The 25,311-nt window shown below is 41.2% G+C and overlaps 2 protein-coding genes across 4 annotated transcripts in view; both read right to left on the bottom strand.

The window, feature by feature from the left end:
- Positions 1 to 3,126: 3,126 nt before the first annotated feature.
- Positions 3,127 to 5,714, bottom strand: LOC137609552 (suppressor of cytokine signaling 3-like). The gene is made up of 2 exons (XM_068336646.1): positions 5,460 to 5,714; positions 3,127 to 4,897 (listed from the first exon to the last, which is right to left on the bottom strand). The coding sequence occupies exon 2, from the start codon at positions 4,736 to 4,738 to the stop codon at positions 4,121 to 4,123; it is 618 nt and encodes a 205-aa protein (XP_068192747.1). The 5' UTR covers positions 4,739 to 4,897; positions 5,460 to 5,714; the 3' UTR covers positions 3,127 to 4,120.
- An 11,987-nt stretch (positions 5,715 to 17,701) lies between these two features.
- Positions 17,702 to 25,311, bottom strand: part of cyth1a (cytohesin 1a) — a 31,362-nt gene continuing 23,752 nt past the window's right edge. For 2 of the 3 annotated variants that reach the window (XM_068336154.1, XM_068336155.1), the window contains exons 8-13: positions 24,699 to 24,847; positions 24,469 to 24,581; positions 20,704 to 20,782; positions 20,536 to 20,604; positions 20,050 to 20,204; positions 17,702 to 19,525 (exon numbers count right to left, since the gene is read on the bottom strand). In XM_068336154.1, the coding sequence (XP_068192255.1) occupies positions 19,447 to 19,525; positions 20,050 to 20,204; positions 20,536 to 20,604; positions 20,704 to 20,782; positions 24,469 to 24,581; positions 24,699 to 24,847 (644 nt within the window). In that variant the 3' untranslated portion in view covers positions 17,702 to 19,446. The remainder of the gene's footprint in view (positions 19,526 to 20,049; positions 20,205 to 20,535; positions 20,605 to 20,703; positions 20,783 to 24,468; positions 24,582 to 24,698; positions 24,848 to 25,311) is intronic. The other variant, XM_068336153.1, reaches the window with a different exon arrangement.

Genomic DNA, 25,311 nt, shown 5'->3' with positions numbered 1-25,311 from the left:
GTGATACCTTTTGGTTAATCTGTGTGCAGAGAGTGATTAAATGTCCTAATAATAAAGCTCTCGGTGACTCAGTGCATTTTTATCAAAATGTTGTGACACATTTAAATAACATGGGAACCACACAACCTGCGTGTCACGTTTTCCAGTGAAACTGTGTGTTGGAGCAGTGGAAAAAAAATCACTCATTTAGAAAAATTACATCTTCTGTATAGTGGACTTCATTAGCTCCATACCTAAAACACGGATCAGGTTGTCAGTTTGGCAAGTTGAACTACAACCATGATCAATCACACAAAGAAGCTATAAATAACAGCTTGGATGACATCATTCTGGCACAATAAATAAAATAAAAAAAGACAAAGGAAATATGTAAGACATATTGCAGCTGAAGGTGCAGAGGTGATAAAATAATGTCACAATTGAAGTGCTGAGTTTTGCCATTGAAGCCAAGCAAAAGGGAAGCGCAGCGCTGACAGTAAACGTGGAGGAACGGGAGGAGCGTGCCCGGAGGAAACCGACGAGGGAGGGACTTGTGGGTCACTGTGACTCATCCTTGATCCCTGGTTGGCAACTGGAGCTTATTGACAGTGACTCCATGGAAACCTGTAGTTGTGGAATTGTCAACAGACAGAGAGACAGGAGAGACAAGCTGCTGATCCTCCACCACGCGTCGCGCCGTGCTGTCAGCTTGCAGCACACACGTGTTCCATCCCAATACAAACAGAAAACATCCAATATGCTGGAAACGAAAAGGCTGGGGCTGTGTCCTGAGTGGGGTTTCTTCAGAGATGCATGGTTCTCACAGGACAGTGACATGAAAAACAGGAAGATAACTGTATATAAGGGAATCAGCTCAACAACAGCAGCTTATGTAATGCAGCAGCAGGATCCCACAAGTGGCATATATAGTAGGGAGCACTGACAGAAATGCTTTTAGTGCAGAATGAGTTCACGTGTTATTAATAGTTTGCATGCATTGACAATATTTTGTCAATGCATGCAATGCATCCTGCATCCTGTTATTGTTTAGGACAAAGTCACGACAGGGGTGGATTTCTAAACCATTGTTGAAGCTTTTTCTCTGAGATGAAAAACCCCATTTTAAAATTGTAGAGCCGTGTTGGTGAGCGGAGCACAGATCCGCCTAGAGACTACTCATCTCTCTCTGAGCCCACTGGAATGGAGGAGCCAGTAAATTGCTGTGGAGGCAGGTAGAGCTGAAGCCCCTTCATGGAATTATCTTGGATGTGGAGGTTATTGCAGAATCTCCGTCATCCATCACCTTAGCCTTTCGTAGTAAATGTGCGTGTGCTCCAGGCCCCAGTTTTAAGGTCAGCTACACTGTGACATTTAGGATTGTTTCTTCCATATAAGATATAGGATTGTTATTGTGAAGGTATTTTTAACTTAACGTGTAAATCTTTTCTTATTATTAGATGTCTTTGTTGCCTCATTATTTCAGATTCCACATTCCCAACTAATGCGTACAAAAATATTCAATGCTACATCAAATATATTTTTCTTTTCTTCCAGCCTCATCAAATTCCAATATGTATGTAAATATTGAGGTAATAAACCCCATGTATTATAATTATCAAGAATTTATTATGTGAGGTACAGAACTCTGACTTGGGCATGGAGTAAAAAGTAGCCCACATACAGAAGAAAGTACAAACATTCAACACAAAAACCTCTGGCAGTAGGCAGGCAACACTCCATCAATGCCAGAGTGTTCAGGTTAGAACTTGAAGGGTCACCAGGATGCAGTAGGAGCAAGAGGGAGATGAATGGATCTGACACAGCCAGGAAACAGTCCGTGAGCAGCTTCAGCTATGTCACAAAAACAAACCCAAAAAACAGCCGTAACACACTTAAATGTCAGCAGAGCAAATGGTGAAGGCAGGAGCGAGGAGCCAGGGTTCATGTGCTGCAGCAGTCAGGCGAGGTAACCCGGGTTGATTTCAGGTGTGCTGTTATGTGGCGGGAAGCCTCAGGTGGGTGGAGAGTGACCGGTTGGCCACGCCCTGCTAAACACACACACACACACACACACACACACACACACAGGCAGGCAGAGAGACAAGAGACACAATGGACAATAAAACACTGGACTCAAGAATGGGGAATTAGGTTTTATAAACGGTCATCAAATAATACTTCATGCTACATAAGGTCACGATTAGAGGTTGGTTGGAACTCACCTGAACAAACACTGACTCACATGAACAAATCCAAATAGACTTAAGCATCATATTCCTTTTGAGTCTGATCCTGAACAAAGTCATAAAGTATCAAAAAATTCAAGTGATCTTTATTGTTATACCAATGATCAACATGGAGCACAGGAGGCGTTCTCATGCAAATAATACTAAAATAATGAACGGTATAAACTCTATACCATACCATACAGAAATATGATGTTAATCTTAAACACCTCGACTGATTAGAGGTTTTGTCCATGTTTGAATAAAGGTATTCCATGACATAATGTGAAAATTTGTCAAACTGAAGAACATGTCACAGCCAGCTGGCCTGATTATTGGGCGAGTATCACAATGTGTATTGAATGACTCTCAATACCTACAGAGCTTCAGTGTGTTTGTTGTTGTTTTTTCTTTGTGTCTGTGTAGTGGGTGGAGAGCGTGGGATGTTTCTGATCATCTGTATAGTTGCTGTACATGTTTTAAGCAAACAGCTGCATCATAATGTGTCTCATTGTGAGCTTGTGTTACAACATAGTTACCTACTGAGAATCTAATGAATGAGACATTGTTAACCAACTAGTTCTGTGGAAGATTGGCTTCAAAGTTCCAGTGTATTTTGTCTGAAGACGATGCTCTTCAACTGAACACAAACAAATTATTGCGTAGTTATATCCCTAGGAATTAAACTAGAACTCTCTTGTATTCTTTGATGACATATTTAGTGTCAGACAGATGGATTCCCATCAATGACTGAAGGAGAGCGAGAAATGTAAAAGGAAACCAAGAAAAATGGAACAAACTATGATATTAATCAAAATTAAATAAAAGTTAGTTGCGCATGTCAGTCCCTAATAACTAAACTCCCGAAACTGCTGATGGAAATAAGTTTTTAGACATCATAAATTCAAAAACTGAGACTTCATTTCATAGAAAAAATAGTGCTCTTTTATTATAAGTTAATGCAATGTTCATACGAATATAAATAAGTGCAAATTCATATCCGTCTGTCCGCTTTGTCAAATTTCTCATTAATCTTCAAGTATCCAGAGCCCAAGTATCGGCTGGCACAGAATACATCTTTATAAAAGACAGCACAGAAACACACTTCATTTACGCTCATGTAAACTCATGAAAATAAGACACACTGCGGGCTCTTCTCCTCACTAGGAAAAGACAGATATCATCATTAATACATTCACTTCCAGGCAAAGGCAATACTTCCATTGCTTGCATATACAGTATACATTATGTATATAAATGCGACTGACGTGAGATTTTGCAGGATTCAGTCATGTTGGTGCTCTAGACTGTTGTCTAGTTCAGGCAAGTTTGGCATAAGCCCTTTCTTAGAATAAAATATCATAAAAACATTGCTCCTTTCCACATTTTCTGGTCTTAACGTATGAAATAAAACAAAAACAAAAACAAGGTTTAGTCCTTTTCCCATTATGGCTGGTACAAAATATGCATTAATAAGGCAATCAGTGTCCACTCATTGGTACTCTACGTTTCATTGTCTTTGAATTTCCAATGACAACTTGGTCAAAGTTGCCCGGAGGCTGGACTAACGTGGATCATGTGAGATCATCATCCGAGCAGGAAGAGGTGTGTGTGTGCTTGACCATCTCGCAGCTCACTGGTTAGCAGCAGAGGGAACCTGTGTGTCATCAGACTGGAGACAGCTGACTGTGAGCCTCATTCAGCTTTCCGTAAGCTGTACGTCATCTGCAGAGGTTCTCACGCTTTCGTGCCACCAGATTACAGCAGCGTCCTCTTTGTGCATGAGTCCTCAATGCAACTTTTATTTCCTGACATCTTGACTTTAAGAAGTCCTTTTCTGAGAGAGCATCTTGTCAGTATACTTAACAGCTCCCTTTGGGTTCCTCGACTTTCTTGGATCATGTGCAGAAACACCTCTAGATAGGTGCGTCGTACTCCTGCAGGAACTCCTTAAGGGGATGAGGGAGTTGGTCTCTTTTAGATGAAATGTCCAAATGTCCATTGACAGTTTTCCTGCACAGGTGCTGCAGGGTGGATAAACTGCATGTCAGAGGTTTGATGAGCTCCAGGGGGATCTTCTCCCCTCCAGAGTGAATGTAGTAAGTGCTCCCACTGCGACTGTTCCCTTTGCTCTGAGACATGTAGAAACTGACCAGCTTGAGAACGCAATCAAACTGGGGAACAGCGTGAATGTTTTTAGGGTCTGTCTGCAGGTAAAACGAGGATGCATCACACTGGATGCGCAGATTCTTGGTGCCTGATGGTGTTTTGACACTGAGTGCAAACAGGTGCCGATTATCAGAGCTGTCCCGGATCAGGAAGGTCCCGGTGGCTTCTGCAGCCAGCATGGAGTTGGCCTCCTTCCCGGTGATGGCGCCCAGGTAGAAGCCGCTCTCCTGCAGCTTGTGGAGCGTGGTGAGGACCATTTGATACTGCTGCTTTGAGGTGAAAGTCTTGTAACGGTGAGACAGCCGCATGTTGGAGTCCACCAGGCCGCTGCTCATTGCGCTGTCAAACTTGCTGTGAGTTACCATGGCGCTGTGCCCGCTCTCTAGGCAGTCTTGGTGTGTGTGTGTGTGTGTGGGGGGGGGGCTCTTGGAACCAGCAGATGAAAGAAGAGATGGAGGTAAAACTGAGGTTTGTGGGGGGTTGCTGAGGTCTGTAGGAGGGCAGACTGTGTGGAAAAGAATCACCTGAGGAGAAAAAAATAAAATAGTATTAGTATAATTATAAAACCGCATGACATGCAGTTACAGCCTGCCTCTTTGGGTCAGCTGTAATACTCTTCAACTCCTGCAGCTCTACTGGAAACTCATTTCCCGGATGTGCTGTACATCATGCCTTTAACAGACTCTGGTGGTGATGATGATGATAATGATGATGAGTGGGAAATGATCCCGAGAGATCCACCACTTTTTTTTTAAATCCCTCTAGAGAAGAGAAAACTTTTTTTTTCTTTTTTTTTTTGCTTCTCTGTGGGTGATAATTTGCGGTTCTAACTAGGAACGCTTTCATTTAACTTCCAGCCTTTCCGGGGAATTTTTTGTGTAATCTGCACTCGGGACTCATCACTATACGGTCAGTTCCAGTAAGGACGCTGTAGTCCTCATTACGCAATTTACATTTGTCTGATGCCAAGAAGGACTTCCAAGCCCCCCAGACATACTTCCATTAGATCATTAAATCAAATTAACAAACGCGTCCAGCTTTTACGCAGAAAATACGGCTTGTGAGAAAAGAAAATCTGATTCTCACCTTCAAAGTTCCTCCTGATTCACTGTTTCTTTTAAATAAATCCCAGTAGATGTTTAATCAGAGGTCAGTTGTCTACTAGAATGAAAGTAGTTTAGAAAAAGTCTTTGGGTAGTTTCCTCGTTGTGCGCTCAGCCTGCGCGCTCTCCGCTCTGAGCCGTGGGTTACTAGTGGAGCAGGAGGAGCGGAGGAGGGCTTATAGTCTGGCTCTGAGGACACCCCTCCTCCTCTCTTTTCCAGGAAAGCCTCTCTCTCTCTTGGCGGATTGTCAGGAACCATGTATTTATTTTTTTCCCCAAAAGATTCCTGCTATGAGACGGGCCCTCCCCTCCTCCCTCTGCTCCTCCAAAATGAAGTTAAAGAGGAGTTCCAAGCAGTACTCTGTCTTAACCTGAGGTGGCTTCTTAGGCGTCGCTCAAATAGTTTAAGTAGTGTTTGTGTTTGTGTGTGTGTGTGTGTGTGTGGGGGGGGGGGGGGTCAGAATAGCCTATGCTATTAAATGAGACAAACTGGTAAATGTTTCTGGGTCTTTTCCTTTTTTAGAAGAGGTTCCTCTTCAGCGTGAGGACATGATTCAGCGTGTGAAGTCATTTTCTTAGAAACTCGTATTCGCAGCAGGTTTTCTCCGGGACCCCAGTTCCTCTCTTTGAAGTTCATAAACTTTATGTTCCAACACGAACAGCTGGTATCCAAGGGCAACGGCCCATAACATTCTCGCTTTAAAAAAAAAAACAAAAAACTGGTTTTGGCTGTTAATAAACATGTTTGATGAATGTTTGAGTTTCTTTTGTGTGTGTGTGTGTGTGTGTGCGTGCGTGCGTGTGTGCGTGCGTGTGTGTGTGTGTGTTCCACTGACTGTGAAATTAAAGTGTCACTCAGCAGAGCACATAAAGCCCAGTAATCCCTTTTAATTCAGTCAAGCCTCCTAAACATGACCTCATTGCCATAATTTACATGGTAGACCGCCCCCCCCCCCATGAAAACGGATGTGTTTCTTTGTGTGTAATCCTGTTGACAACACAAGAAACAAACAAACAAAGGCATAAATGTTACCTTTTTGAGTACTATATAAGTACTGTATAATAAAGTAAATACAAAGTATATACAAAAACACACTATAGCAAAATATAGCTGGAAACAAATACTAGTCTTTATGTTTGTCAAATATAACTGAGGGAATGGAAGCTGGTATTTAAAGTAAATACTAAAAGAAAGAATGGGTAAAAACATTTATGTCTTCACAGAAGTACGACACATTATTCAAGCCTCAAAATGTCCCTATGCCTGTTCACAGCTACATTAGAATGTGTTATAATGATTTATTAAATTCATGGTGATTACAATAATTTTGCCAGAATAAGACAAAAATGATATTTAACTAAAAATTGAACATATAAGTTTAAACCACGAAAAGGTTTCTTTGTCTTCCTCCCACTCTGGTGACCCAAACCTCTGACCTCACCCACAGTGTAAAATTTATCATCTCTTTCTAATGACGGTTGCGCCTGCATCACACTGTCTGAAGGAAGGAAGTGTGTGTGTGTGTTTCTAATCTTTTGTAACATGCATGTGACTTACAGGGTGGTCATCATGCTGATCGGCTCCATCCCTGCTGAGTCAGCGATGAGCACCATCAGCTTCAGGTGGTGTTGTATGGTACATTCACCTCAGGTAACGGAGTCAAGTGACACCTTTCCTTCCTTGCATTAATTTTACTCATCAGCAGATGGTAAATAAAAGTCCGAAAATAAGCTCAGAGACAGCTGCACGGAGCGGCTGTTTCTGCATTGGTGCCTCACCAGACTGGCTGCACATGGTTGGGGAGGGTGGCTAATGCCACAAGCCTGATGGGCTTTGGTAAAAGCCAGCCACGTCCACAGAGGTGAGTCAGGTGCTGACTGATTCAGACTGCCAGCAGGATAAGGGGAGGGAAATTACTGGGATAACCTCGTAAGAGTTCTCTTCTTTCCAGAAAATCTGTTGTGTCATCATCGTGAGACATCTACTCAAAATCCAGAGCCTCCCCTGAGACCACGAGAGGAGTCAAAGCAAAGGAAAAGGATCAGCAGCTGACTGAAGCTGGGAGCAAGAAACCCCCACATTATGTTTCAGCTCTGTGTGTCTGCATGGAAACCACTATGTACATCATTACAGCATGCTGACTTGGCTTTTTAGCATATATACTGTAATTTGCCAGGTTGGTTAGGGTTAGAGTTACTTTATGATAGAGTGGAATAGAAAGAGAGGACCTGCAAGTGACGTAAGGCATCTGTATATGTGTATTAAAGCACATTAATAAACCAGAAAGTTCATTTTTGAGGTCAGCGCTCTGATGGTTGGTCAGCTGAAGTGATCTGACCTGTGACGCAGATGTCTAATATTAATTGCAAATATTCTTCACATACATACACCATCCATGTTTCTAAATATATATCTAGGGTCAGCTGAGTTAACCTCCCCAGATTGCCCTAAAAAGGATCTCAGCTCACATCCAAAGTTCATAAATGTGTCCCTTTATTTTGCGGACAGGAGAAGAGCTTCATGATAAATTGTTGTAGCGCTATTTAGTGGGAACGCCATCTTTTTAGGTTTCCCCACTCTGACTCAGAAATTTACTCAAGCTCACTGTTCCCGTAAAAACCCGATGGATGTAAGGGGAAAAAAAGAGGACTGGGAAGAGGGGTGAAAAGCAGCAAAAGCAGAAGAATGTTATTTGTCCAAATATTTTTGGAGCTGCTTTGTCAAGCAGAATTTGACTCAAAAGGCAGAGCTTCAAAAGCGTTGCATTTTTTGTCAAATTGTTAGGTATGTCAACTTTATGCGGTTTTGGAAACTACAAAGGCTTATTGTTTGTACAGCTATATATATATATATATATATATATATATATATATATACACACACACACACACACACATATATATAGTATATATATATACTAACAGTATATATAACATATATATAACAGTGTGTGTATATATATATATATATATATATATATATATATATATATATATATATATATATATATATATATATATATATATGTAACAGTATTTTTTTGTGTAGCAGTAGCATTTATGTCTTGTGTCCCTGGCATCCTTTAAACTGCCATCAAGTGATTTCTGGGGTTGTCAAATTTAGACGTGGTGTTTCTGCCTGATGACCTGAGACCGGCTGGAGGGTTACCGGCACATTAGTTGGTCCAATTCCTGTTACCCTGTTTCATGATCATGCACAATAATTTCACTTCCTGGCTCTACCTGTGTGTCTTCCTTGTTTTACAGTCATCGTTCAGAGCGGTGACGTTCACGGTTGTAAAACTCTAAAACTTCCTTGTCAGTTGAGAAAGATTATTACTGTTTGATCAACAGCCATTTATAGTGATTTCCTGGTAACACTGTCTCACTGTCTCACTTGTTCACTTGTACTCTCTCTCTCTCTCTCTCTCTCTCTCTCTCTCTCTCTCTCTCTCTCTCTCTCTCTCTGTGTGTGTGTGTGTGCTGTGAATGCCATTCTTTGTGTCAGTCTGTGATTTATGGGAAGTGTCATGCGTGTCCACCACAGATGAAAAGCCACTGTTTTTCACAATGTGTTTTCTACTTTGTCCTTTTTGCTATTGACGTGTTTTCTTTCCGCCAGTAACAGGAATTCAGGAAAGAGCACAATATCCATCCATGCTTGTGAAACCCCAACGCATTGCTGGCAAACTTTAACTTTGTCAATATCAGTATTAATTGAACACACCTTTGATATGGATTGTTTTAAAATGTGAAAAGATTACACTTTAGTTCATTATGTGGCCAAAAGTTAGCGGACAGTTAAGTGTCACACATATACAAGCGCTGATGTTGGTTGCTGATAAAAACAAAACAATTGTTGGCACCTGATTGTCAGTAGACAGCGTAACATACCGAGTACATGCTGCTCTCAGCATTCCTCTCCGCATATCACACACACACACACACACACACACAAGTCTATTTATAGCGTGTATCCTTACTGTCACAGCTGCCTTCTGGGAAGAGCTGAAAGCGGCTCACGAGTCTATCAGCTTCTTCTTTGCAAACCCTTTAAGTTCACGACAATGATGTCTGACATTCACAGCTGTTCTTGTGAATACATGTCCTATTGCACCATATGTCCGTTAATATTTATTCTTATTTTACTAGTCAAATAAATGTGGGACAAAGAAGACGCAACCTCACACCATAAAAGGCCTGAATTTAAAGTTCACTGAAGGGAAGTTAGAGCGATAATAATAGCTTGACATACTGGAAGTTTCTACAATAAATGTTGTCATTATCTCTGTCACATTTATATTATTTCCATGGGATTGTTATCAGTGATGTTTTACTATGGAAATAATTCTTACTTAGCATAATGCTGGTTACTTTGACCTGTAATAATGGTTTGTATTATGAGGTGATCTGAGGTTTTTTTATTAGTATATACAGTATATGTGGATAGTAAGCAGACTTGAGATCCATCTTTTACAGTACATGCAAAGAAGAAGAAAGTAGAATATGTTATAGCTTAAGGAAAGAGAAAGGGAAATTAAAAAGCCGTAAAATGCAGTTGTTTTAATAAATCTTCACTTTCCACTATTAGTCTAGATAATTATCTCTCAAAGATCTGTCCATTTCTCTCACAGCCGTAGTCTCCATTTAACAGCTGCCTATTAAACTTCCAATCATGTCTGTTGAGAATGATTTGATTTCTCATTTTATGACACACTTTCTGGCATTGTTTTATGTCTGCCCTGCCAGAAAATGACCTGCAGACTTCACAGCTCCGGGCCTGGTGCCAATATTTACATAGCGCCACACTGTCCCACTGATGAGGTCGGTGCCAGCTCTGCCCCGCTCAGATAAAAGCAGCAGGAGGAGAGGAGGAGAACTTCTGGTATAATAGCGCCAGTGCTGTGATAAATTTGGTCATTTTACTAAGTCTGTTTTTTTTTTTCCTGGCATAAGTCAATGAGACAATAATTGCAATGTTTGGTGCTGTTGTGATAAATTGCCTCTGGGAGGGCATATGGGTCAGCTGCCAATATTGCAGCCTTGTGACAGTAAGCTGGCGCTTCATCTGGGGCTATTATTGAGACAGACATCATAAGACTAATTCCTGAAAGACAAGCGCTGGAATTTCATAACCCCCTCTTTCCAAATCGCGTATAGCTGACACAATGTGACCGCGATGATTTTGACATTTAGTGCTAACTTGTGGAAATGGATACAGGAAATGTAAAGTGGGAACATACGGGTCAGTTTGACTACACAGACATGGTGTTGAGGAAGAAGGAAAAGAAAGAAGTGAATGTCACAAACGTCATCAGGGCACCCGGTGTGTCATTATTTCCCACCGCTAGTCACATTGTGCCAGATGTGGTTACTGAACACATGGCAACTAACATTTACTGGAAGGGTGAAGATCAAATGTTTGACATTATACTGCGCAAATCAGCTGTTCCAGAGAGAATGATATCATTTTATTCATTAATTACATAATATCTACATAAAATACAAACATTTAAAAGTATGAAATGCCTGAGAATGACTTTGACATCATGGAAAAACAAGCTGAACTGAGTCACAGCAACACATCTCATGAATGGAATGTGTGTTCCAGAACATAACTTGAGTTTGGGATTGAGGCTATGACCTCATCATTCCCTAAATATGAGTATATGTAGCGATATTTAGGCAAAAAAAAAAAAGCAAAAAAAAAAAAGCAGAAGGTGATTTGTTTTATGTTCTGCTTTTTTTCTGGTTTATTTGGTGACAACCTTACATTTATTTAGAAATGACAGCCAATAGAATGTCACATAAAATAGTTGAGAGACTGCCAACAGAACCCACTGCACTTTGTGTATCTTAGCTTGGTGTATTTTAGTTTAGCTTACTGTAGCTAGCTGTGGAATAATGCTTACTGGACATGTGGGAAGATGTTTGGCCTCCCTTCTTATTTTCTTCAGCGAATGGCCTTTTTTAAAAATACCTTTATATATATATAAGGCGCACTGGATTATAAGACGCACTCTCGGTTTTTTCAGAAAATTAAAGGCTTTTAGGTGCGCCTTATAGTGCGGAAAATACTGTAATTTAATTTATGGCCATTCAACAATATTTCTGTATTTGGTCACAACAAAACAGCTAGTGTCTTGAAGAAATGAACAGTTGTTGTTTTTATTAGCCTAGCACTTTCCCAATGTTTGTACAGTAATCTGTGCTATTATGAGCTAATCAACTGCTAGCTGTTTCTTTTTGGTATCACTTACAACGTGTCAGTCATGCACAACCAAGAATTAACAACCTGAATGGAACAATATTGTGCAAGGTTGCATTCTGCAAATCTTTGATCTCTGACCAAAACCAATATATGAGGTCATCCCACCATTGTACATTTCATCTGGAGAATGAACATCTATCATGTGCGTCCTCCCTCCCTCCTGAAATGGCCAGTATCCAGATTGTGGTCGGCTGCTGCTTCAAACATTCAGATTTCCTTGAAGCAGATAATAAGACTGATCTGATCTGATGCCGCCACTTATCTCAGCATGACTGCCGCTGCCGCCACCATCCGTTTATCAGTATCAAATGCTTGGAGACTAAGGGAGCCAATGACATAATCGGGAACCTCTAAATGGACTTTGATTCCCACAAAACCCAGGAATAGCCGACTGATGTCATAAGGCAGATGGTAATAAATCTGTCTACACCATAATAGCAGGTTGGCTGGGAGACGCTGTTAACTGAGACACCTCATTTAATTCCACTAAGGCCAGGGTACATATAGCCTAAATGTGTTGGGTGTATATAAACAAAAAGCAAGAAATAGATGCTTAAATCACATTTTTGCATGTTATTGGTTGAATTAGGGTGTGAGAACCAACATGTTTTGCCAAGGAATTCCCTATTTATTGATACACACCATTGCTGCAGCTTTTCCGCCGTCTGGAGATGAGCAGTAGTGCAGATTGTATCAAAGGTCTCCATTATGATGATGAGAAGTTCTGGTTTGGAGGACCTGGCACGCTGGAGACCATGATTGTGGGACTCTTCATGAGATGATGACCATTAATATCTGGTTCAGGGAGCATCAACTTTAGTGAACCGCCAGAAGTATCTCTGCAGTAACCAGCCATGCCCAGAAAAGACTCTTCTCTGCTTTATGGGCCAGGTCAGTGCTGTGGCAACATTACATGGGTGAAGTCTCACTCATTATCTTATATGGTGTCTGTCACAGAGCTGCTGGTCATTTAGTTCCATATGACTTTATCTGCAGCACAAAATATAATTCCACCTAAAAGCATGTAAAACAAAACAATGGTAAAATGGTGAAGACAAATATAAAAGAATGCACATATGCAAATAAAACCAGAAAAAAAAGAAAAAGATTTGAAACATCACATATTCCCCTTTCATGAGGCGCATGCATGCACAATACACACATGCACACAGGATGATATGTCAGCTGTATTCGTGGCACACATGACCACATGCTATCACTTCCTCCAGAACACAGTTGTGGTAACTCGATACTGAGCTGTGCCGGTAAGCCTGATATTTCCAGGTGGATTTAGTGCGTGTGTGCAATCTTCACAAACCAGCTTTGTGGTTACTGTCCAGATAAGAGATGGATGTCAGAGATATGTGCCAGGCAGAGGACAGAAAGGGATTTACGGAATGGAATTTGTCCTGTTATTCTTCTGAAAGCATACTGTGTGCCCGATGATATCGACGGGGCCGAATCCAGCTGCAGATGTTTGACGATATTGCCCCAGGAGTCAAACAGATGTCGCCTTTGATCCCAGCTATTTCCCCCCCATCTGTAAATGAGTCCATGTGTGTTTATGACTTGGCCCTGTATGACCTTGCATATAACACCTTCATGGCAGAAACAATGAAGTCATATAAGTCATAAAATGCCCAGCGATCAGGATCACTGAGAGGCCGTTGTTACTGCTGCAGGTGTATTTTTTGTTCTGAGTGCTCTTTCATCTTTCTAACCATCATTTTCAACCATTTCAAGGTTTTAGTTTCCTGCAAAATAGCAGCTTCAACATTGGTCAGTACACAATGGTATCTCTTTCATAGCTCCATTACTGTCTTGTCTAAACTAGCTGGCTGCCATAATCCATTTGTTTTCTCTATCAGACCCTCATTGTGGATATTCTTTGTAGATTTATGACTCAGTGTCTCAGTGAAGCCTCCCCAAGGTAGCCTCTCTATGCTCAGCCTCTCTGATACATCAGGTACGTACTATTATACCAAGTGTCACATGGAGGATCTCAGTTGGACTCCAGTGTTTCAGACCCATGCAGCTTTTCATTATTTTCCATCCATCCATCCATCTATCCATCCATCTTCAACCACTTATCCGGGGCCGGGTGGCTCAGGCATCTATTCATTATTTTCCACAAATAAAAAAGGTAATTATGCCAATTCTTAAAAATAGAGTTCTGTAGTATGCTATTCCAGGATCTGAGTTCATATAGGAGCTATATAGGCCTCCTTCTCACTCTTTTTCAAGGCATTTCATTTCCCTTGTAGCTGGGCACTCCCTGTAGACAGGAAATTCTTCTGGATATGCTCCAAACCACAGCCTCCTTTTTCCTCTTCTTTCCCGGTTTTAGGCTACAAATCTTGGAGAAAAAAAAAGAGGGTACAGCCTGTCCCAACCTCTGACCGGCATGTAAACAAACAATCTGCCTGTTCCAGAAAGCTAATCAGCTTATTGAGCTTCCAGCATCCCTCATTTGAGATTTCTGTAATGCTGCATGGGTGTAATTATTACATTACAGTAGACTACAATCATCATGGAGCATGCTTCGTGAAGGCATGTGAGAAATGGTGAAAATCAACAAGAAAAAAATTGTGATTCTTTTCACACCACATTAAAAAACCATTTCCCAGAAAACCTTTCCCACCCACAGTTCAATGAATGTGCTTCAACATCCCACAATGCCATTTTTCCGCAGGGACAAACAAGCCTTTGTCCTCTTTATACATAGTTATTCTTGAGACCCTGCATCAGCAAGATCCCTACCAAAAATGTTACGCATACGAGAAAAAGAACAGCTGATTCTCCTTTCCAGTAAATCAAATTGAAGTGGCGCTCAGACGGTGTCTAGTCCTCAACTGGATTCTGTCTGTTCAAATTCAATTCCTTGAACGGATAATTTTCAGGAACAAATACAGTACTTTGATTCAAAGTTAAAGTTTGCAATCCAATAACAGTAGTTCACCGTTTAAAGTGTTATTAGCTATAGATGATCTGTAATCGTTTATTGCAGTGTGATAAAGTTACGTTCTGTGTCGCTGCAGTAGGTCGATCGTACCTGAAGATGTGACCCAGCCTGTTTGCTTTCACACCCTTTATCTCCTCTTACAATCTCAAGAAAGAAGAACTGCGGCAGTTACAGGAAAGAAAAGCCTTTGGGAAAATGGCTCCAGATAGGAGGAGAGATCAGGCATGTGATTTCAAATATAGCCCATTAAACTGTTAACGTACAAACAGTCTGCTCATTTTGTTAACCATTTTATTACTCAGATAAGATCCAGTCACATTGATCCATGTAAAAGCAAGTTAAACACAGGTCTTTATTCTTTCCTGCTTTTTCTGAACAGATGTTTTACAGATTTTTAAACTCACAAATGTTATGTCATAAGTCCCATATCCCACCTGTATTTTACTCTATGCACTTTATAATGGTTGCACTGTAAAGTGCAACCATTATAAAGTGCGCACACATTACTGGGACGCAGTAAACATGTTATTTACATACTTACATGAGTGTGTTACAGGTGGAGAGTGAGAGATAGGGACAGAAAGTGGACAGCAAAGGAAAAGATTTTGTTGTAGCTGTTTTTACAACCCTTTTCTCAGAAATTTTGCCCTGAGGATGGAAGAAGAACAGAACACAGAACATGACATTCCTGAAGGGTTTCATAATGGATTTGTTCTTCCAGTAAAACAAAAGTACATCTATCAACATGGCTCTTTTTGTGCAAATATGTGTCAGAAGACTAGGTATGAGTGTGAGCTGCACCGCATTGTGTGTACATGGCTTTTGTGTGTGTGTGTGTGTGTGTGTGTGTGTGTGTGTGTGTGTGTGTGTGTGTGTGTGTGTGTGTGTGTGTGTGTGTATTCATAAACAGGATGATTTTATCAGGGCTCAGATGACTTCTGCACCACCTTTAAGGGTTCTTTCTTGTTGTTTTCAAAAGGCTGTGATGAAATCCTCGACTGACAGATTCTAACCTCCACATGCCAGCTTCAAAGCTCCACATATCTATCCAGAACTAAAAACTGCTGAGGCAAATTCTGTGCAGCTGTGAACAGCTAAGTAATAAATATCCACCAGGCTGCGTTGCAAGACTGTCTGCACTCCTCTCCTCATATAACATTCTTCTGCCTGCATGAACCCATACGAGAAAAGGTGCTTCTGATGCCAGCTGAGGTCAGTGCCGACACTGTGGGGTGCACCCTTCACCCACCATGACAGGCTGAGAGGCAGGGAGAGGCCCTCCAGTATTTCTGGGAAGCAGTCTGGGCCTAATTGGAGGCTGACTGGTCTCACATGTCTCTACTTACTGGAGAAGACAGAGGATCCCGCTGCCTGGCCAATGAGAGCAGCTGTGAGCGCCAGGCCTTTCCCACTTCATCAGCATAACCACTAAGAAGTGCATTTGCCAAGCAGACCTGACAAGAGAGCATGACGTGATTCAGTGCAGAGGGGTCAGGTGGCACGTTGAGTCACCTCATATTGTGTTGTTGGATGGAATATTTGACCTTGATAAATCCCTCTCAATACATTTTGTTCCTGGAATCTTCTTACCGTGGTGTGTACAGTACGTTCAACCACCTCCTATTGTTCCCCTCAGGGAGTGAGAGATGCCCCCCCCCACCCCCACACACACACACACACAAACACAGCAGCAGATTGCATTCCCTTCCTGCACAAAATCAACATCACAGGAATGAGTCGTCTGCACGTTGCCTTTATAGATTCTTGATTCTTGCAGTGAGAAATCTGAGAGTTGAAGAACTACACAGATGGTGAAAAAAAAAAAGAACCACGACAAACTTCCCTTTTGCTTCTGCTACTACACAACCAAAACACATCGTCAAAGTGTTTTTCTCAGCTTTTCTTCCCCTCACCAAGGCAACGTGCGTGTCATTTCCCATCAGCTGCCCTTACCTCCTTGGCCCTGCATTATTATTCACAAAAACATCATTATCATCTTGTTCCATATGTGCATAGAATTAATTGCGGCTGTGCAAAGATGATTGCAACTTTGTTTCTTTTTTTAGTTTCAAAAAATCTCTTAATTTCTTATGAAGAGATTTCTTTGCTTTGTAAGAAATAACACTTCCTGCCTTGCAGGAAATGTATTTTGTTAAAATGTCTCACTTTTATGTTTTTTCATTGCACATCTGGATTAAATTGCTTCATCCTCCAAAACACTGTAGGCTATGTCTCAGGAAAATATACAAATAGGCTCCTATTCATTTAGCCTGGAAATGTTTTTAATTTTTTTGGTTTAGCTGACTTTAATTTCTGTTAGATCAGAAAGCCTGAAAGAAAAAAAGTTGACATTTTTTTGTCCTTTTGTTGCGCAGATAAAAACTGGGGAACTCGGTGGTATAAAGGTCCATGACAAAGGTTTCCCATTTGTCTTCATGCTGTCATCTACAGTATATATCCATTGGTTCGTCCCTCATCGTTATTGGACAAACATTACAACTCTAGATGACACAACTCTTGACCCGTGTGATCCCAGTCATGCTGAACAGACATGAAGACACACGTTAAGTTCCGTGTGTTCTTTGTATTTCTTCATTTTGGTAACTACGATCAAGTCCTATTGCTTCCTGTACACCAGCCCCATTGACAGTCATTTCTATTGAATTTCTTTACCAGGCATCATTAAATAAAACCCACTGGCTTGAAAATTGACTTTTCTCTGATGCCCAGACGTTTGAGTCATAAATACTTTAAAGGTAATCTTGTGAATAGACATGAAACGTTTCTAGGCTGGGGAAAAAGTCTGTCAATAATTTAATTACTGTTTAATTACTGAACTGGTAAGACTAAAAAGTGTTGACATTTAAGTAAGCTAAGGGGGAAAAAAACGTTAAACCTCGCCCAGCTTCAGTCCTTATGTAATACTGCCCCCTGCTGGAGATAAGCTGCTGCTACATTCACACGTGTTAATTAAAGACGCTCAGCGCCAGAGTTGAGAAATCCATCTTTATTTCATCTTGGTTAAATGTCGATAGAATTTTAAACTAAACATTACATGAAGAGAATAAAAAAAGTAAATATCACCACTAATCATAAACTAAAATGAAAACAAAATACCCACTATACATTAAAGTATGTACAACTCTGATAAATAAAAACAATACTGTTTAGATTCTTGCGTTGCATTTTTCCTTATTTCTCCAAGATTCATGAGCAAACAGGAAGAGAATCAGAAAAGCCAAGGAACTAAATGAGGATAAAAACCAGCAGGTGTAAATGAAAATGGAGATGAACGTACGCCAGTGTGGTATGAAAACTGCTCGATGTAAAACTAGACCTTGACTCCAGAGACGCAGCATGGCAAACCCCTTCCCTCAGTCTTCTGATTCACGGCAGCACATTCCTCACACAACTGTTCATGTATTGTGTCTCACTTTGGACCTGGACATAGGGACAACCCATTCTGCTCCAGGTGAAGCTTTGATGAACCTCAAGTTCATTTGTGCTGCTTTAAAGCCTGTACAACAATATGTCAAATATTGTGTTTCGTTCATACAAAAAAGTAAAGCACTGTATTTTACAATGATCACTGAGGTTGGGCAGAAGGATGAAAATGGCATGTCATTTGGTAAAGAAATAGTAAAACAATGTTCAGAGAGGGAAAAAAAATTACTGTCGCTAACCAGCAGCTTCTCTAATCACATTTTATCTACAGCGCCAGGCACAGAGCAGCACCAAACACTTCCAACAATTACATTGCTTTTCTTTAATGACATAAGAAAGGAAGTGCTCGTTTGCAAGATAGGGCGAGAGAAAAATTCTGTCAATTTCCAAAGCACCCCCCAAATCCCTCCCCCACAACAATGGCTATTCAGGAATGAACAGTGAGATCCAGATCCAACACTGACGCCCGGTCCGGACAAACAGAAACTTTCATGTGCAGAATGTTCCTCGTCCTGCAGCTTGACGATTCCAAAAGGGAAAAGATGGTTAGTCTGGGACACGGCTGAGGCTTTCTCTCCACAAGTGGCTGCTGTGTTGTGAACACAGACTTAGTAACAATCTCCTGAGTGGCAACTTTGTTGTTTTTATATATTTTTCTTTTCTATAAAAAACACTAAGAGTAGGCCAAGTCCCTCTGCCCTGCACCTTCCGATGACTTTTTTTTTTTTTAACAAAAAAACTAACAGGCTGGAGAAATCAAAAAAAGCTGTAAAAATAGACACATTTAACCCTAAAATATTAAAGCATATCAGAAAAGTTTTTCATAATATTTTGGTTGGGATGCCACACATAGTCAGACCTGCTGAATTTGAATGATGCGTCCTGTCGTGGGCTGCATGAGGACATGCATGTTTTGTACATGTGCAATGTACGCAGGAATTCTGAAGATTTTCTTTTTTTTTTAAAAGTATCTTTAGAGGGAATTCTGCAGAGTTTAATGAAGAGATTCCGGTTCAGCCACACAGACAGAGAGCGCATACATAGCTGAGAAAGACAGACATTCAGACAAGAGGTTAGAGGAGGACCTGACTCTTATCTACAACCCCCAGAATGCTTCCTGTTTTTTCTGGACTACTGGGTGGCAAAGCCACAGCTAGCATACATTCCAGAGAAAAGTCCTGGAGAAGTCGGAGGCAGACTGCAACCATGGCCTTTGCACCGCCCCCGACAGGGCAGGTAGATTCCCCGGGCCCCCTGCTCCATCAAGTGCAACATCAGAAGTGCTGAGCAGCTCTAGTGCCTCTTCATGGACGACACCTTCTTCTTCCGGGCTGCCAACATCTCGTAAAAGGGGTCCCTGCTAATGGCGGCTCTGTGGAAACACAAAACGGGGAAATGAAAGTGAAAGAAGGATAAGAATTGAAACAGAGCTTTTGCATGAAAGTAAACCAAAGTTTACCCCTTTTTATCTCAGGACAGTTCTATATGGATGTGTCAGCCTTTATTTTATTGGCTTTCTATAGCCACAAAAGTGTTGATCCCCGGCTGACCTCCTTACTGTACATTATATGGATTGATATCGGCAGAAACAATGAAGTAGAGGGGCAGAGAGAGAAACTTAGTATAAAAATGTCTTTTTGTAGCCATAACACAGTCAAACCTGAATATATAGGTATGAAACACATTTTTAGACTGAGCACGGCTCACAATTCCTGAGCATGTCACAATCTCTGATACAACACAGCTGCCAATTCATGATAGGACAGGTGGGACTCCAGACGTCACCCGAGAGGCAACACTTTTTAAACCTGCAGTATGTACTATATCTGTTCGACAGTGTGAGGCTTATCCCCCCCAACCTACAAACACCCCCGTTAAAAGTGAGCAAATATTTACTTAATACTGTTCATCCATTCCTCTTTCTCCTCAGCAGTGGGGGCGGAGATACGGTAGAAGGTGTGGTTGCCCTCCACAACCCGTCCGTCTGCCTCGGTCTTACAAGCTTTTATCACCTGGTCCTTGTTGTCCGGGATGAAAAGCTCAAAGCAGTTCTGTAGAGGATAAAGCAGATAGAGAAGTTAGAGACAAGTGTGATGACTCCAGGACAACTAAATAAAACACAAAAAGCAAAATAAAAATGCTATAAATAGTTCTTCTTATGTCATATAAAGCCCTGAGGATGTGACTGCAGGTGAAAACAGTTGGTCAATGTAAATAAAACTAACTTTAAAACAGCTTTTCAATTAAAGTATTTGAAATGACTGAAGTGAGGAGATCCATCTGAAATAATCCCAGTTATGTAATTTCTAAAAGACTGTCTTCAGTCCACATCCCAGCCTTGCTGTAATCTCACAATAAACCAGCAGAGGATGCTACACTCACAGGCTTTTTATCCTCCACCTCTTTAATGCTCAGGTTTTCCAGTGGGATGATTCCCCTTGGCTCTTTGTCCTGGACAGTAAAAAATAAAGTGTTGTAGACAATGGACCAAATGCACAAAAGGAGCCGAGAAAGACGCGTCTTCACTGTGAGAACCTAAATTATACTCACTGTGGTGTACTCAAAGTAGTATAGACAGTTGTCCGTTAGGATGAACCACCTCCTCTTCCAGGTTTTAACTCGTCCCCCTGTGGAATAAACAACCTGTGTTAGACAAGCACAGAAAGAGTGAAAGCGAAAGACAGAGAGAGAGTGAGACAGTGAGAGAAAGAGATAGAGAGCGTAACGAGCACCAAAGCACCGGGTCGAGCAGCAGACAGACAGACGGATGTATGAACACACAGACAGATGACGGCTCCAGAGGAAATCCTAATATTCACCCTGATCCACCATTTTATTAGCTTGTCTGCTATTATTTCATGTCAAATCTACATTCAAGTTTCAATTTCAGTTACTAGAATGAAGTGAATGTCTTTAGTCTCCTTCACAGCCTTTATCTTCTTTTCCTTTCGGCTTTTCCCTTCAGGGGTCGCCACAGCGAATCAATTTCCTCCATCTAGCCCTGTCCTTTGCATCCTCTTCTCTCACACCAACTACCTTCATGTCCTCTTTCACTACATCCATAAACCTCCTCTTTGGTATTCCTCTAGGCCTCCTGCCTGGCAGTTCAAAACTCAGCATCTTCTACCAATATATTCACTATCTTTCCTCTGGACATGTCCAAACTATCTCAGTCTGGCCTCTCTGACTTTATCTCAAAAACCTCTAACATGTGCTGTCCCTCTGATGTACTCATTCCTGATCCTATCCTTCCTGGTCACTCCCAGAGAGTACCTCAGTATCTTCATCTCTGCTACCTCCAGCTACCTGTCTTTATGAATGAATAAATTCAGGAAAATTGAGAGTAATTCAGTTGTCTTGATAACCATGGTGAAAAAATACCACTGGGAACCAGCAGAGGAGAGAAAACCATCTACTTCTCCTCTAAAACAGCAACTGGCCACTTAACATTTAAAAGGTTAATAAATGCCATATTAAGGTTAACTGGAGTTAATGTGTCAGACACAGTTTTATGTTCAAGTGTAGAAACCCTTCTCCGCGAAGGAATAAGGCTGAAAACCTTGGCAGTTTAGCACACAAAACAATGTCTGTTGTAAACGTCGAACTCACTGCAATCAGGAAAACTACTGAAACTCTCAAGTGACACAGGATTAAGTTGTGTTTCACGCCCGGTGGGGGCTCTTTGGTTAACTCTGTACTTGCTGATCTATTGCTAATCTTTGACCCTGTTTGACACCTACTTCCTGTGAGGGGGAACCTGATCACTGTAGCAGATGGCAGTGTTGCTCTGGAACGGTGGAATAACAACAGACTGCAGTGTCTGGCTTCATGCTCGGCCTCTACAGGCATCTCAGACTTGAATTTCCTATTCTGTGAAGACTTAACCCTCGTCTAGCCCTGGCTGTCCCACCACCAATGTTAGTAAGAAGCCCCATCTAGCCTATTAAGGTGTTTACATATACGGTAGATATATAGAACACACTTGTATAGTCATATAACAGCATCAGAGCTGTATATGATCTCCCATCACATTGCAGGCACATGATAGGTCAAACACTTCAGTCTATGTTTGTTATTGTCTACAGATGTCAAGAAAATACTTGTCTCAATATCGAGAGCGTCTCATCACAACATGACATTTCAGTACAACAAAAAAAAAACAAAAAACAGCGGACATAGAACACAGACGCGACAGCAGAGTTGCACAGCTGACGGCCGGAGATCTGACTGGGCTGGGCTGGAGGATGTGATTGGTTCATGTCAGTTCCTGCCAGGCCAAGAAAGAGATGGCCTCCTACTGCTGCAAGAACGTTGCTTGGAGTGGAGCTGAGTGGAGGGAGGTACCCATGCCACATGGGACGATGGGAGGACAGAAGTTACGTGGGAACAGGATTTCTTAGAAATCCTATATTGTGGCAGAAACCTTCATGAATCCTCTGATTCAGCACATCTAAATTAGCAATTGATGTTGATCGCATAAAATCAGTGGATTATTGCAGTGAAACATTTCTGAATTATCCGCTTGAATTCTAACAATACACTGAGCATGTACACTGTTGGTTTAAATGAATCATGCATGGCAATGGCCCTCTCTTCTGCCCACACCCGTCTCCCACAGTCAGGTCCAGTCCAGTCCAGCACCACCACCGCAGCCACACCGTTACCCTTCAGACACATTTACAGTAGACGATGGTAAGAGCAGAGCCATATTGTTGAAAAGGTGCAGTATTCCTTTTCCATACAGCCACAGAGCTATGATAACTGTAATGCATAGGTATAGAGTAAATGGATTCAGGCTAACTTTGGTGAGGTACAAACAAAAATCCTTTTTGTGGTCATTGTATGGAAAAAAGGAATAATACAGCTTCCAAGAACAAAAAAAAAAGGATCAGAGTGACCACCACAGCATACATAGAAAGAAGATCACACTGATTGGTAGACCGGTCACAAAGCATCAGCTCCCCGAGACGGATCAGTAGGGACGCAAATCAACCCAATGACCGCCTGTCAACCGCCAACAGTGAAAAAAATAATGCAAACAAACTACCAGCTCAATGAGGGACTGAACAGACAAACATTTGAAGTTAAAATGAGTCAATGGAAAGAAACCCGCCCCCAAAAAACTACCCTGTGCAAACGTATAAAAAAATGAGAAAGAGAACAAAAGCATGGCCGACCACCAAAAGCACCTGAGAGCTGAGAGATGAACTAGCATTTGGAGAGAGCAGGTGTACATACCTCCTGAGGAAAGACAACAGCCAAAATCATGGGAACAAACAAACAAACAAAAGAAGAAAAAAAAAATCAAATTAAATGATAAGAAATCATTGCACCATAGTTGTGATAATTGGATTCCAGGGGAGGTTTAGTGCATTGCTTTACAGCTTCAAATTTCAAATTTTAGAATTTTATTATTTTACTGCACACATCTGCTGTTATTACATCCACCCACAAGGGGGCTCTCAACTGTAAAGCATTGCATGTAAATCCCCTCCACTTGGTCATTTCCTTGTACCCAGGAATGTACCTTCCACCTGAAACGTTTTCTGCTCTTTTGAAATACTGTCAGAAACAGAAATTCTCCACTCCCTTTGAGTGGCTGATTGTAGAGATTCACAACAATTCAACTTTCACATTAATGTTTTTTTTTAAATTCAGTTTTTTGTGAATCTGTACAAGAGAGAAATCTCAGAAAGACAGAGGTAAAACAGTTCAGGGTCCAGGGTTGTGTCTTTCAGCGTATAGACTGATTTTGAACCTGTCATAAAACATGTGTAAAATCGGATTGCAGTGCAAAAGAATTTAAATACAATGAAGAAACACCAATACACATCCTTTATTTACTGAAAAAAGGTATCTTAGCCGTTTGCTATGAACTTTAAATATCCAAGTGGACCAAAGCATACATGTAAGTTGTAAATGTGCTCTTTGTATATCCACAGAAAGATTTACATGTTATAAAACTGAACTTTCATGCCAGAGTATGAATATGAACAGTCTTCAATAATTCATGGTCCTCTATTCGCCATAGTCTGATCTCAAAGCCACATTCATAATGCATTAAGGCAGGCAGAGATGTCTTTTGATGTTTTGGGTCAAGTGTGAACACACCTATCTGCACATGCTCAAAGAACACACATGCACACACACCAATCTCTGGGGAGGTATTGGTTAGCACCTTGTAGAAGCAGATTTCAGCCCTGATTCCTTGATAAACTGAGATAACATAATTTAAGCACTTAATAATGAGAGTTACATTATTCAGACAATTCCTGTGTTGGAGAAAGTCTATGCGTTGGTTTTCAGAGTCACTCACCCAATTTTAGCAGCCAGCCCTCTCTGTCAGGGTTGAAGAAAGTGTGTGTGAGGTCATTTCCGTCATCCTCTGGAATTTTGAAAGGCTCGTTCTTGATGCTCTCGTACAAATTCTAAAATAAAGGAAACTAATCGTGAATTATGAAGCAGATTTGAAACAGGACCGTGTGTGAAATCACTCAGAAAGAGGGAAACATAACACCGCAAGGGTGTTTTAAAGCCATCCTAACCCTTAGGAGGTCTTCGGGTAAATCTCCACCATCATTGATTCCTCTGTTCATAGAGATGAATCGTTCCACTGAAGGCTTGTCCTTTACATTTGGGTTGTGGAGGCTTGTGTTAAGCATGATGATGGCGAATGACAGGATGTAACAGGTGTCTGCAACACAAATGCATGTGACAACATCATGAAAAAGGGATCAACTTCATGAAATAGCAAAAGCTAGCCTTGTTTTTCATCATCCATCCAATCATATTATTGTGTCCAGTATTCAATGTGGTATTTAAATATGAGTGTAAAGTAGCTGAGCTGAAAGGACAGCATTTAGAGAATCACAGCCAAACAAAGAGGAACATGGAGCCAAAGCTTTGTTAGCGAGGAGCAGGAGTGGGAGTGAAAGGCTGTGCGTGGATAGCCAAGTACAGTATGCTCGTGTGTTTGTGGATGCACCCTCTGACGTGTGTGTTTGCTAAAAGACAACGTGGTCAGCACACAGCTGACACAGCAGCACTTTATCTGGCCTGCTGAGAAGTCCCATATATTATTCACATCCATCTGCATTCATGTTAGAGGCAATCGGCTGTCTGCTATGTCCATTACTTCCCAAAAGACAAGACAGTGTT

The sequence above is a fragment of the Antennarius striatus genome, chromosome 16, assembly GCF_040054535.1.
Source record: "Antennarius striatus isolate MH-2024 chromosome 16, ASM4005453v1, whole genome shotgun sequence".
Lineage (NCBI taxonomy): Eukaryota > Metazoa > Chordata > Actinopteri > Lophiiformes > Antennariidae > Antennarius > Antennarius striatus.
Note: the sequence above shows the minus strand (reverse complement) of the source record. Positions and strands in the feature narration are given on the sequence as shown.

Excerpts from the sequence above, each read along its gene's own strand:
- LOC137609552 (XM_068336646.1), bottom strand. The coding sequence starts at position 4,738 with ATGGTAACTCACAGCAAGTTTGACAGCGCAATGAGCAGCGGCCTGGTG.